At 38.4% G+C, this 14,730-nt stretch overlaps 1 protein-coding gene across 9 annotated transcripts in view; it reads left to right on the plus strand.

The window, feature by feature from the left end:
• Positions 1-14,730, plus strand: part of SLC9A9 (solute carrier family 9 member A9) — a 694,304-nt gene that overhangs the window by 398,395 nt on the left and 281,179 nt on the right. For all 9 annotated transcript variants that reach the window (XM_045503389.1, XM_045503385.1, XM_045503383.1 and 6 more), the window contains one exon: positions 3,780-3,885. In XM_045503389.1, coding sequence (XP_045359345.1) covers positions 3,780-3,885 — 106 coding nt within the window. The remainder of the gene's footprint in view (positions 1-3,779; positions 3,886-14,730) is intronic.

The raw sequence follows: 14,730 nt of genomic DNA on the forward strand, positions 1-14,730 counted from the left end.
GGTTCAGTTAGAGCAGTTGGATGGGACAAAAGTAAGTTAGAGTTGAGGAAGAAAGCCAGAAAGCTGATGTCAAGTATGAGGGCCTAGCAGAAGCCATCCAAAGAGGCAGGACAAAGGATCAAAGACCAAAGATGTTGGGGAAAAGAGAAAGAAGAAGGGTGCAAGAAGGGTCAAGTCTCTAGCAAAGAAAGCAAAATGTTAGGTTCTTTTTTATGGGGACTGACCCAGAGCAGAGTTTCACTGAGCAGCTGCTAAAAGGTTAGGTCCTACTAAGGGTTTCTAACATGAGTCAGAAGATGAATAAAATACGGACTCTGCCTTCAATTAGTAACAAACTTGGAAGGACAAGGGCTGCAATAAGATTTGTTTAGAAGGTGAGTTGCAAAGCCACAGCCAACTTATTAGGATGCTAAAAATTCAGATGTGGATGGGTCCATTGTTTCTTGAATAGTCCAAAAGACTCTTGGCCAATCTTATAATTCTGAAAAATAATTTTAAAAGCAATATTTACATACAGATAGCAGTGTAGGCTGAGCCTGAAACATAGGTAGGATATAAACAAGGCTATGTGATAAGTGATTCAGGAGAAAACCGGCATTCATTAAGGTATGGGGATGGGGCTAATGTGGTACATGCAGATGTGCCTGAGAGGACCACAGGGCTCAGGCTGGTGAGCAGTGGAAGATGATACATAAATGGGTTGGAATCACCTTGTGAAGTATCTTGGAGTATTATTCAGAGAAATCTGAGCTTCATTCTATAGTCTACAGTTAGCTACTGAAGGTTTCTGCTCAGGAGAGTGATGTATTGAAAGTCCCATTTTTAAACAATAAGTAAGAAACAGGTTCACAGGACAAATCAGAAAAAGAAGATTAGAATCATCAAGAAGGAGACTAATGTTTAAAAGAATCTCTAGGACTTAATGATTGGAAGAGGAGAGACTCAAAGGCCACTCCCAAGTTTTATCCCAGAAATCCTAGAGAGTATCAATTCCATTGACAAAGAAATAAAGTAACTCAGAAAGAGTAGGGCTGATTCCTAATAAAAATAATGATAATAATCTAATGATTAATATCAGTACTTATGATATGTAAAGCCTTTATTTGTTTTACACACTATACCTCCTTTACCCTGACAATGATGATATCATGCAGATATTTTAATTTTATTGGACACTGAAGCTTAGAAAGGTCAAGGTAATACCCAGTGTCCTGCTGCTTGTAAGAATTGGAGCCAAAATTCAAACCCAAGATTGAAACCAAGAGACAGACCCAGAGACAGACCATGCTCTTTATCACTAATCCCTATTGCCTCTTGATTATTAAGTGGAATTATGATGGAGGCCACATGTTGTTTTGAATAAGTAATGGCAATGGCGATAGCAACATTTAATGAATGTCTAGCATGTGCCAAGGACTTTATATATATATATATCTCTCTTCATTTGAATCAACCCTGTAAGATAGGCTGTTATTATCCTCATTTTACACATGAGGAAACTGAGGCTCAAGGAGGTTAAGTAGCTCCTCTGGGTCACATATCAATAATAGTGGACACAATTATTATTATTATTATTATTATTATTATTATTATTATTGTAACATTTGTTGAGAACTTTACCATTTGCCAGCCATTGTCATTAGCATTTTGCTAATGGATTTTCTCATGTAGCCTTTATAATAACACTGGGAAGGAGATACAGTTATTATCTCAATTTTACAGCTAAAGAAACTGACACATAAAGGTTAAACAACTTTTCTGAAGCTAGGAGATTTCAGGGCCAGGATTTAAACCCATGTCTTTTGGCTCCAGAGCCTGCCCTAGGTGGAAGAGCTGAAATTGGAACTCTTCTCCACCTGGCATGAAGGCAATGTATGGACACATAAGTAAATAAGGTGGTAAGGGAAGGGAAAAAATTCCTGGAGTTTGGAAGTCTTCCATGAGATTGGATCAGATCTGGAAAAAATGGTGGAGAGATGGAAGGGACAGGGGCTCAGTCTCAGTGGGAGAATCTGTCAGACGCAGCATCAATGGCCTTGCCTCTCACAAATTCAGGCTGCAGAGGAGACAGGTGTGCAACCATCCCCTCCATCATCATAACCTTGATACATTGTCCATAATGAGGCAATGCTCCTCAGGGCATAGGTCCCTGGGCTCTATGCAAGCTGGGGTCTTGACCCAGAACTGAATTACTTTCTGGACAAGGTTGTAAGAGAAGAATATCCTATGTCCATTTGATATACCGTTACTCAAAGTGGCCTAAGCCTTCTCTACGATAACGTAAAAGAGGGAATTCAGAAGAACAAACCCCATTAAAAACAAAGCCTGCCCTCCAAGTCACAAGAAGGATTGCTGGAAAAGGGTCCAGCCCATGTTTTCTTCCAGATAAAGAATTGCTCCTAGGTGTTTACTGAATCTGATTCCAGGAAAGATGTTTTACAGAATGAATTAATTTAAATCACACTAATAGAAAAATTTATATATTCCTTGTTGCATACCAAGCACTCTTAACACATAATGACTGGTTTATATACCTAGGAGGTAGGTTACATGATTATCCCCATTTTCAGACAGGGAAACCAAGATACAAAATGGCTATGGAGCATGGCGAAGAAGCTGATACAGTGAAGTGGAGTTGGCTTCCAGAGGCTACACTCCCAACCATGGTGTTATTTTGCTTATCCTTGGCATTTTGTGCTTTCTAAAACTTTGCAAAAACGTTTTAAATATTCATCTCATTTTACTCTGCACACTTGGTGCAGATAATTCACATAGGATAGAAATGAGGCTCAGAGAGGTTAACATATTGCTCAGAAATCACACAGCCAGCAACTAGCAAAGCCAAGACTCAGACCTTGATCTTCTGCCCCAGGGGTCATGCTTTTCGCTTCCCTGCCCTACTGCTAAACATCTCTTAATGTGGAATCTCTTTAGATTTTTTTTTTCTTGGTGCATAAAAATGCCACATAACATATCCTTATTTGTGAGGGCTCTTTTTTTTTTTTTTTTTTTTTTTGCCTAACTGTAGGCATAGTTGCGATGTGACCCTTTTCCATCGATCACCTATTCCTAATCATCTTCCTATAATCCCTTCCCTGCATGATTTGGGTCACTATGCCTTTGCTCTATATGTAATTTATAGGCTATTTATTGACCAAGTGTCATCTCAGCCAGAATGAACCATCGCCTGCCAAAGGGCTTCTTGCCTGACCTAGAAATGATATACTTTTTCCCCTAGCCTACTTATACTAAGATGGCATGGGTATCTTCCCTATCACTGAATGTGAATGTTGCTCTGATCCTATTTCCATCCCCAGGAGAGGAGTCTTTAAGGTGATCTGTCCACGGCTTATGGCTCTCCAGGGAGCAGTGACCTCCTTTGGTGCTGACGTATTTGAAGCACCTCACCCTGCTTTACTCTCCATGGCTTTGTTTTGCCTCATCTGCTGCAGGCTCCCGAGAGGCACACCCCAAGGACCAAGGCCAAATTCAGGAGGTTTTGTACCCACAGTTAGGTGATTTTATCTTCTTAGTAAGACACCTTTTTTTTTTTAATTGGAACACAGGTTTGCATTTTTACTGGAGTGTTCAGCCCCCAGTGAGGCATGAAATTCATGCTGGCCTTCAAAGCAGTCCCAGTGAGACCTACGGCCTCCCAGTCAGGTCTGAAAATCAGTGCTCTTCTTCGAAACCGATCACAGCGAGATTAGTTTTCCTCAGCCAGGGAGGAGATTTTGCTTTCAAAGCATTTGTTGTTTCCCTTAACGTGTCTTTGTCACTTGACCAAATTTACCAAGCTGTGTGAGTTCCCTATGCTGGAAACAGGCCTGTTTTTCCTCCTGTCTTGGAGCGCCTTCCTGTCTGCTGAGGCTGCTGGCCTGACAGGTCAGTGCTGCATTCTGCACAGCAAATTGGATGCGTGATATGTGTATGTGCTCCCATGCGTACGCCTGCCTGACCCAGCAGGAGGTGCGATGGACTCTCTCCAAGATGGGTTTGTGTCTGAATCAGCCTTTGATCGGTACCCTGGGGGAGGGGGGAGGATAATAACTCATCCATTTTGTATGCAAAAACTTAACGGAAAGCCTCCAAAATGCTATTTCCTCTTCTCTGTCACTGGTCAGGAGGGTATGTTAAAATCTACAAATGACTGATTTATAGAGGTGATGGACGACTTTACAAATGGAAGTCTACTCACAACGTGAAGGGGTGCACAAGTGCTTTATAGAAAAGGGTGGTGGTTTTCCATTGGCTGCTAACAGCAAGTAGGCAGTAGAGGCAGCCGGCCCAGGGCGTGCACATTTCCACCCACACCAGCGTTGAGAATCTTTGCATACAGAAAACAAAGAGCTAACGTGGCGGTTCTACAATTTAATATCTCTTACCATAGAAAGTTTATATATAGAATCCTCTGAGGCAGAGAAGTTAATAGAGAAAGGGGCAGTCCCTAATGTCCCAAAGGCCATGGATCCTGTGATCTGGATTCGGCAATTACATTGCCTTTCTGCAACAGCAAGGATTTGCGCTTGGATAGCTGCAACGATTGGGTGCCTTTCCGTGTAGAAGAATCACTGTGGCTCTGAGCAAAATGTCAAAGCTGTTTCTCTCCTTTGGCCTAGTTCCCTGCTTCTCCCAGGTTTCAGCCCTTGATCCCTTGCTGTTCCCTACTGTTGTCATCTTAATTGACATTCAAGTGGTGAGATTCTTCACCCCACTCCAAGTATTCACTGGTAAAAAGGTATGCCTCTCTGGCTATTTGTATTTTATTAGGTGGTACTTTAAGTCTAAATAATAATAAAAGTTGACATAATCTGAAGGTGTACCATGAGCCAAGTGCTAGCTAACCGCCTTTCATGCACATCCTTGCTCATTCACAGGACTCAAAGTTAGGGCCTACACCCAGGCCACTCAGCCAACAGTAAGTGATGGAGCTGAGATTTAAAACTAGGAGATTTGATTCCACAGTTAGGCTCTTGGGCCTGAAGCGTTGCTATCTTGAATGAAATTCCATCTGTGGAATATCAGGCAAGCCCTCATGAGAAGGAAGATATTTGGTGTCTCAGGAGCCTGCCTGGTCCACTTGGTCATAGATTGGTTTTGGCTCTCCTGTGAAATGCTTGGCACATCTTTCTTGTAATGATAACCTGTTGTTCTGGACAGCTGACCCAACTTACTGCAGAGTCACAGGGGCCAAGCTATTCCCCACAACTTTGAAGGTGTCTGTTGCTGATGCAGACAGCCACCCTGCCAGTTCTTAGGGTAGTGTATACCAAGGTTACATTACCAGAGTCCACCCTACCGGCCCTTATATCCAAATCATCACAACACAATGTTATGTTAGTGCCTTCCACTGTTGGTAGGGAGGTTGCTAAAGAGCTTATTCATTCCAGAGAAAAAGATCAATTGTGTCCCTTAAAATAATGAAGGTAAAAAATTTACATCAGCCATTCAAAATAATTCTGGTTCCCTTTTCTCCAGATTCTATGCCCTTTTCACTACTCAACATGGTGTAAAAGGTAAGCAAGGTTAACAATAAGAATACATATTTGACCTTCTAGAAAGGTAAAGAAATCTCTTAACTCACCTGCTATTTTTAAGTCTACTTTTGAACATTGTAATAAACACACACACCAATACCTAAAAATTGTTTGTTTTTATGTGTGAAAATTGTCTTTCTAGTTTCTGATCCATTTCAGCAAGATCTTGTTCTAGTAACTACTTAAAAGATTATAGTCCTTGTACAGATTGCTGGTTTACCTGTCCATTTCTCTTTTGCCACCCTTTTCCACCTGATATCCTTATTGGATGCCACACAGACCACCTCATGGGATGGGTGAATGTATGTGTGGGCCATGGTAGTGGAAAGACCCAAATGTCCACAGCTGCACCCAAGAACACACTCACGTCAGAGAAGTACTCCAGATTAAGCAATGTGCCTAACAAGTATTTGATAGAAACCAAACTCTAGGTGTAAGCATTTTCTACTGCTAAATACCAAGCCCGGTTAGTCTAAATTACTAATGTGTCTGTCTGTTTGTTTGTTTGTTTGTTTGTTTGTTTATTATTTAATCCTTGCCTATTTCCAGATTGGATTTGAGACAGTTCATAACATGAGCCATGCATATCATATCATGGGACCATTTAGTTGAGAGTAAATACTCAAGTGCTTTGGGATAGAGTTTTTCTGCAAAATTAGACAGCTGTTCATTGCTGTGGTTTGGCAATAAATAATAACTCTGGGCTTTCTGGCAGCCAAAGCCAAAAGGGAAAGATGATGAGTTATACAGGAATAATACAACATTATAAAAGGAAATCATACTTATTTGTAAAAATGGGCAAACTTTTTTCCAGTACTAAAATTTTAGGAGAATTTATCACATGTATCCCTGTATAAGGGACCTTTGAACACCATAGGGGACAATATTTTTAATAATAGTTTAGGGAGGATGAACATGTATTCTTTATGTAGTAATTTCTCAGATCAACTTCAAAGAAAATCTGAGAGAGTGGCATCAAATTATAATTATCTAAGGGTGGGCACCGGGTGGCTCAATCAGTTAGGTGTCTGACTTTGGCTCAGGTCATGATCTCATAGTTCGTGAGTTCGAGCCCACTCCAGGCTCTGTGCTGACAGCTTGGAGCCTGAAGCCTGCTTCAGATTCTGTGTCTCCTTCTCTCTCTACCTCTCCCCTGCTCATGCTTTGTCTCTCTCTCTCTCTCTCTCTCAAAAATAAACATTAAAATAATAATAATAAAAACATAATTATCTAATGTTATTTCTGGTAATGATACAATCCTTTTAGTTCTAATCCACAAGTAAACTAAGATATTGCAAAGCTAAAATCTAGAAAACTTTCTAAAAAGTGTATAACAAATGAATATGTGACAACAAATATAAGGAACTAAGTGGAATAAGCTATTATAAACAGTTGATGAGTAACCATGGAGGTAACCAGCAATCCTGGGGCCTTGTCTGCATTCATGAACAACCCATCATGTAGGTCCTAGGGATGGTGCTTACGTGCACTGGTTTCTCAGCAGAATACCCCCAACCCTGACATTTCAAAGTGGTGCTCAAGGATGCCCACCAAGTGAGCAGGGTGCTAGGCTTGTCATCCCTACACTGTCCCTTTTATTGGTTCCATCAATTGGGTTTTCACATAAGATTTCATTTGAAAAGAAGGATTTCTGTTACTTTAAACAAAGTATGTCTGTTTTTCTACCAAATTAATACATAAACATTATAGAAAATTTAGAAAGTATAGATTCACAGAAGGACATGATATTTGAATTACCTGTTTTCTTACTCAATAACTATTGTTAATATACATCTAATTACATGCATCTAATTATATGCATATACATACATTTAATTAAATATATACATTCATGCATAATATAATTATACTTTTTAAGTTTGAAATAACTTGCTTTTTACACTCAAGAATTTATAGTGACTATTTTTCATGACATTCTTCTCTATTATTTAATGGATGCTTGATAGGATATCCTATCAACTTGCCATAATTATTCTCCCCTCCTTTTGATTGTTTATACTTTTCAGTATTATACATATGATTGCCATGATCATCCTTATAGACTGATGTATTCATTTCTATTACTGGGTTAAAAGGAAAGCCAAAATCTTAATGTCTTGGAAAAATTCATCCTAATTATCTTCCAGAAAATTTGTAACCCTTTATACTTCCACAAACAATGAAAGAGACCTCATTTACTTACATCTTTACCATACGAAATCTTACCCATCCTTGCTAATTTGATAATCAGCCTCCATTTCATTGTGATTTACATTTATTATATTTGTACCAAAGAAAGCATTTTAGTTTCATGTCATGGGCAATTTATATTTCTCCTTTGGTGAACTACCTATTTCTGCCCTTAGTCCTTTTTCCTACTGAGATGCTTATGGTTGTCACATTGAATTTTAGAAGCTTTTTATTTCTTTAAAAAATTAACCTTTTGACTGTCACATAAGCTATAAATATTCTCCAATTTGTGGTTTTATCTTTTAAATATGTTATATTTTGTTTGCTTAGTAAAGGAAAAAGATAGAATGGACATTTTTAAGTTTATGTGGTTAATTTTATCTCCTCCTTAAAAAGCCTAAGATTTTATTAATTTTTGCATGGAAAGCCCAAGTGTTTACTAATGATAATATGTACTTTCTTTTAATAATTTTATTTTTGCATTGGAATCCAACTGAAATTTGTTTTGATATGTAGTACAGGATATAGTAGGGACTTGATCGTCTTCCTAGAAGGTTATCCATTCACCCTAACACCCTTCAAGTGTAACCTATGTATTTATGATATAATGTCCATGTCTGTAGGTACATAAATGTGTATGCAGGTTCTGGGCTTTCTATTGTACCACTGAGATTTTGGTCTTCACTGTTTTGATAATTTCAGGGGTGGCCTGGGTGACTCAGTCAGGTAAGCGTCCAACTCTAGATCTTGGCTCAGGTTATTATCTCACAGTTCGTGAGTTCAAGCCCTGAATTGGGCTCTGTGCTGATGGCCTGAAGCCTGCTTTGGATTTTGTGTCTCCTTCTCTCTGCCCCTCCCCCAGTGGTGCAAGCTCTCTCTCTCTCTCTCTCTCTCGCACGTGCACGCTCTCTCAAAATAAACGTAAAAACAGAAACTTAAAAAATTTACCCTTTACAGCTTCATTGTTCACTTTACTATCTAGTAACTCCATCCCTCACCCCCTTTCCTCATTTCCGAGAGCTTCTTTGCTATACTCACATGTCTATTATTCCAGATGGACTTGAAAGTAACTGTTAAGTTTCAAGCAGAAAATAACTTTGGGATTATGATTGTGGTTGCGTTAAATTTTTAGATTAATTTGAGAAGTGGTGTTTTTACAATGCTGAGTCTTCCCACCCAGGAATATGTTACGTCTCTCCATTTATTCAAGTCATCTTTTATGATCCTTAGTAAATTTTTATAGTTGTCGTCACACTCCAACTACAAATTTCTTCTTAAGTACTTTTTAAACTATCTTATATTGGAGGGTATGCGGATGAATCAAAACTTCTTCCGTTATAGTTTTTAACTGGCTACTGTTTGTTTATGTGCATCTAGACTTCACTAGGCTATTCAATCTATTCCCTGTAGTTCTAAAATCTAGAACTAGAGCTAATGGGTAGAATTAGGATTGATAGGCCAAAGTTACATCAGACTGTCAGATCTGTGAGGGCTGTATTAGCACCAAGAGTATGACTGAAGCCTTCTGGGCACTCACTATCTTTTCAGCAATTGAATGAATGATTTTAGCTCAACAAGAGGAAAAATTTCCAAAATCTGAATAACAGATTGCTTTATAAGGTAATGAGTGACCTGTGCCTGATAACATTCTTAAAGATTGTATATGTCCACTGGTCAGTATATTCCAGAGCAGATTTATACATCAACTAAAGAATATATCAGAAATCACACTAATCAGAAATTTCATTTGCTTCACTATTAAGTTAAAATACAGATATATAGACCTGAGGAAACAAGAGCCTAGTTGAGAGGAATATAATAGACATACATTGATTTGGGCTACCATCACCCATTCTCCTCTTCACTGGTAATAGCATCCTGTTGTTGCTTAGAAAACTACCCCTCCTTCATCAGATACCATCTTGTTGATCAAAGTGTCCCAGCCTCCCCTGCCAAAGAGAATAGGGACATCTGAAGCAAGGTCAATCAGACACTCTTTGCCTAGGATGTGATTCTTTAAGGGAGATAGAAGGATGTATGATTGTTGGCACCTGTTCTTTCCAACAGCAAAGCCCTGTTGAAACCCCCTATTTATTTCTGACAAAGATTCCTGGGGCTGCCTTTGTACATTTTTTCTCAGAGCTATCACTCTTCCCTCCAATAAATTCTTTTCTGATGACAGTAGCCAGAATCAGTGTTTATTGCTTGCAAACAAAGAAACCTAAATGGTACAAGGGAAGGAATTATCCATGATGTATTTCCACAAAAGAAACTGAATAACTTGGTGACAGATCAGAAGGGAAAGAGGCTCAAAGACAGCGCAGCCTCTAGGCTAGGACACTTGGGACCCTCTTATGCCAGATGCACAGTCATAGGCAAACAAAAAGGATCAAGCTTTTAAAGACAGTTTGCACAGTGTTCATTATCATTTTCGATTCAGCTTCTTATAAGATTCATTATGAACACTCCAGTGTGAGGGGAGCTTGCTCATTACCACATCTTCTGCTTTCACTTTCAGTTGTTACTAATTTGATGATGATCATTTGATTTATTTTGATTATCTTTTACTTCAAGGGCCACATTTGCAGCCGCCTCATCTCAGTCACTTGGAAATTGCACCTGCAAATGTTCAATAGTCATATAGAAGAACTTAGTTTTATAGAAACAAGTGGCTTTTAGACATGCAAATGAATGTTCTGATTTCTATTAGCCAGAAGATTGGTTCTCTGCTGTTGGAAATATACAAGTGTAGTTTGAGAAAACTTTCATTTGGGAAGACTGGGCAAAATGTCAAATGCAAGGAAGAAGTCTTTCTAGAGAATGGGAGTATGTAGATAGAAATGGACTTTAGGGAGTTCTTTCAAGCCAGGAGAGCATAGAAAGAAGAGAATGTATATGGATGTGCCCACTCAACTTACAAAATCAGCCACTTAGGGATATGTCTCTGGTTTCTGGCTCTTTGGCTCACTTGCTGAGGGATTGGGATAAGTCATCCTATCCACTGGTATCTCAATTTTCTTTACTGCTAAGGTAAAAGGATTTTATTATTTTGTAATGGAAAGACATTGTACAGGTACAAAATGTGGCTTTTGAGTAAATACATGACCCCAAGGTGTTCTCTCTATGAGGTACCCGATACACATGCATACCTAATTTCTGATCAGGTAGAATTTTTCTTGTGCAGAGTTCTATTTTCTAAAAGTCATTAGGTTACTGAGCCATTATTTTAAATTGAATATTGAAAATAATTTGGCAGTATTATTTATAGCATAATCTCTAATGGAATTGAATCCTGTGATAGAAGCTGCTTTTCAGTTTATAAAGATAACCAAAAAGCACAGCTGGACAGGTTGTTTGAGAATTCATTTTTATAATCTGTTTCCCAGCTGAGGCTTTGGGGGTCAGGTTTTTGCCAGAAGCAAACTTACAGGGACTGTCATTAAACACACGAAGAGTATGATTTCTAATGGCAACATTGACACCATGTCTAATGATTTCTCTGCTTCCGGGCACTGCTGTAATAAAAGCAGTTTCCATTTTTAGATTCCTAAGGCATATTTTATATCCACTGAAGGCAAAGGAGGGGGAGGAAGGCCACTGGCACACCTCATTTTCTCATACAAAAAGTTAAACGGTATAGTTTGCTGTTTACTCACCTTAGAATCATCTCCATCTACAAAAAAAAAAAAAAAAAAAAAAAACATGTAAAAATCTGAAAGAAAAAAAAACAACTCCTGATTACTAAGTAATGCTATTGGGCTTTGCAGTCTGATTCTAGAGAGTAAGAAACTCTGAAAAACTTTTTAAATGTAGAAGGGTGAAAACAAATGATGCTCTGGCACATTTACGAAGGAATTAACCAGGATGTCTGAAGGCAGCACTCAACACATAAAAACATCAGGCACAACATAAACAGTTAATTCATCTCAAGCCCATCACCCAGTCATGTTCTCTTGTTGGTCTCAAATGACAAGGGCCTAATTACATCGTCATGATAAGGAAAAGTTGAAGCTTGGAAGCTAAGGTTCTGCTTATCTGTCAGGTCAGTTCTTGAAAGGCTTTTATAGGGTAAGTAGTCAGGAAAAGGAGAACTTGGGAAAGTCTTTCTCATTTACAATAGACAAGGAAGAAAGATTACCAAATGAAGTGATTGTTACTGGACATGTTGAGATTTTACTTGATCTAAGTAAGTTGGCTCATTACTTCTTACCTCCATCCTCTCTCAGCTTGGCAAAAATTTGTCTGAAACTCTTAAGAAGGCTTTAGCTTAGAGGTGGATGTGTTCCGTTTGGCTTGCCAGTGATGCATTGCATGAATTGGTGGAAAATATATTTCTGGATCTCAGTAAATAAAACAAATCACTGGGAGGGGACTTGGTGTGAATTGTTTCTTCAAACATATCTGGCCAGTTTTTGCTTCTAAGGACAAGCTGACATCTCTTTGCTTAAAACTGCTCCTGCTTTCATATTGACAGAACCACATGAATCCATTTAATTAGCCAACAATTCACTAACACATGAGGTGCACTAAAAACAAATGAGTGTTTTCCAAGCCAAAAAATAAAACCTGGAGGCTCAGAATATTAGGCATTCAAACTGTAGTAATAGGCACCCAAAATTCTCAAGGGGCTTAGTTAACCACACTGAACCAAGGGCAAACACGCAATGTTGCCATCTCAATAAACACAGGTGTAAAGTGCATCTCCTCGCATAATAACTCATTAACTCACAGCTGCACTTTCTTGAACTGAATAGCTCATCATTTCAATATTCAAACAACCTTGCACATGTAACTTGAGTAGTGGACAAATTTACCCCTGCTTTCTTCACTGTAAATGTTTTCAGTCAATGTTTAATGTCTCCTCATGACCCCAGTAGGCATAGGGGAAAAAAAAGAAAGTTCTTTTACAAAACCCATTTTCTTCATAGGCATGTAGAAAGTTGTCACAAAATAGATGGCACAAATATGTAACATGTAGGTGAAGGAGAAAGAAGAGTCAAGGATAACTCCAAGTCCCTGTATCAACTGGATCAATGGTTTATTTCACCAAAATGGGGAATATACATGCAACAGAAAGAGACAAACAAAAATTACTTCATTCAAAAGTCTCCTAGATGCTACAGAAATGTGGGAACTACATAGAAGGGTATAGTGGGCAATTGGACATGGAAATCTTGAGTGACATTGTTCATTAGAGATTTAAGTGACTTTGGTGCAAATGTGCTAGCTGATTCCAAGGAAATGAAAACTGAAAAGAGGGTAAGCTTGATGAACACCAATGCTTGAGATGGAATGCCAGAGATATAAGTGAAAAAGTGTTTTTCTTCTTCTCCAGACCTCAGTTTAATTTGCATAAATACCCTCTGCTACATTTTGAAGGATATTTTTGTTTTAAATGGAAATTTATAAACCTTGCAACATAGACAGGAAGTAACTCTTAAATGCATGCCTATACTGCATTGGAAAAAAACAGAAATAAGAACATAGATACGTGCTGTTTTCTGTATTGATGTCCTTGTATTCCACAGACTCATGATTAATCTGCCAACTGTGGTGTTGCCAAATATGGTGAACTAGACAGTAATCGTACTCTTTGGAAACTTGGAATCTTTCATATTCCCTGAAGGAGTTTTCCATTTCGTTAAATCTTTGACTTCTCAGTTCCAGGTTCACGTTCAGCAGTGGTGGTAGGAAACCTGTCAGAAATGTCTCTTTTTACTAGATCAAAAACAAATAAAAGTATGGCATGGAAAAACAACCCATCAACTTTAAAACCCCTCAGAGTACCATCTGAGAGCAAGACACATTTTTTCTCTCTCTCACTCTCTTTCTGTGTTCTGATAATATAATCAATATTTCCTGTCCAAAAATGCAATATTCTTCACTCTTAGAAACCCCTCAAGTCTGCATTTAATGTCAAAGAAAATCGTGCTCCTTGTGACAGACGTTTGTTTTTCCGCTTTTGTATCTGAGGGCTTCATCAACTTTTAATGAAAAAAGAACTACTGAATAATGTTATCAGTAACAGAGACTATAGGTGAAGATACTCTTGAATAAGAAAATTTAAATATTAGAAGAAAATGGACCTGCCACTAATAAGTCTAGAAAAATATCTATTTGTATGTGAGGATCAAAAACTAATTTCTCTTGATTCTCTTTTCAAAGCAGATAAATGTTTTTTGAAACAGAGATTCTTTCTTCTGACCAACCTACATTTCTGTGCCTGATGTCTGTGGACACTGTTATGGGAGTTCGGGGGTGATACAAAGAGGGAGTATAGACCGAGTCCTTGAGATCTAGGGAGACACCCAGTAATCTAGTTGACAGGAAGTCACAGTGAAGCTCTGGAGCCCCATGTAGTTCTTCAATCCGTATACACAGACCTTGAGCAAATGTAAAAGCTGAACCACTCAGATCACAGATATTTAAGACCAGAAAGTGCTTAGAGGTCATCTAGAGCAGTGTTTGTCAGCGTTTCTTGACCCTTATTGGCAAAAAAATAAAATAAAATAGCTTTATCATGCACCTGTCTGCACACAAGCATAATTGTTTGCCCACAAAGGTACTTACATACTTCAGAATACACAAAAATTCTAATTAAAAACTATGAAGTTTTTATATTTTCTTCCATATTTCAATGTGTTTTCTTATATACTCCAATTTGGTGAATACCATCTTCTTGAATTCATTGAGAAGAAGACAATGGACCAGGCAATGAATTTAAATTGCACAAGTCAGCCACCTAGTTAAGTGGATGAACTGTGACCACATCCCAGGTCTCTTGATGTCCAACCCAGTACATATTTCCTTCTATGATTTACAACCACACACTGAATCTTGCTCAGGTAAGCATATGTTTTATGTGTACATGTATACATATACATATACAATATTTAGTAGGACTAATGCTCTCTGAAAGGGTCCAAGAGTGGGAATCAAGGGGAACAGTGTACACGTCACTCCATTAACCAGAAAGTGTTAATTGTCCTATGAAAACTGATCT

Source organism: Leopardus geoffroyi, chromosome C2 (assembly GCF_018350155.1).
Source record: "Leopardus geoffroyi isolate Oge1 chromosome C2, O.geoffroyi_Oge1_pat1.0, whole genome shotgun sequence".
In the NCBI taxonomy this organism is placed as follows: Eukaryota; Metazoa; Chordata; class Mammalia; order Carnivora; family Felidae; genus Leopardus; species Leopardus geoffroyi.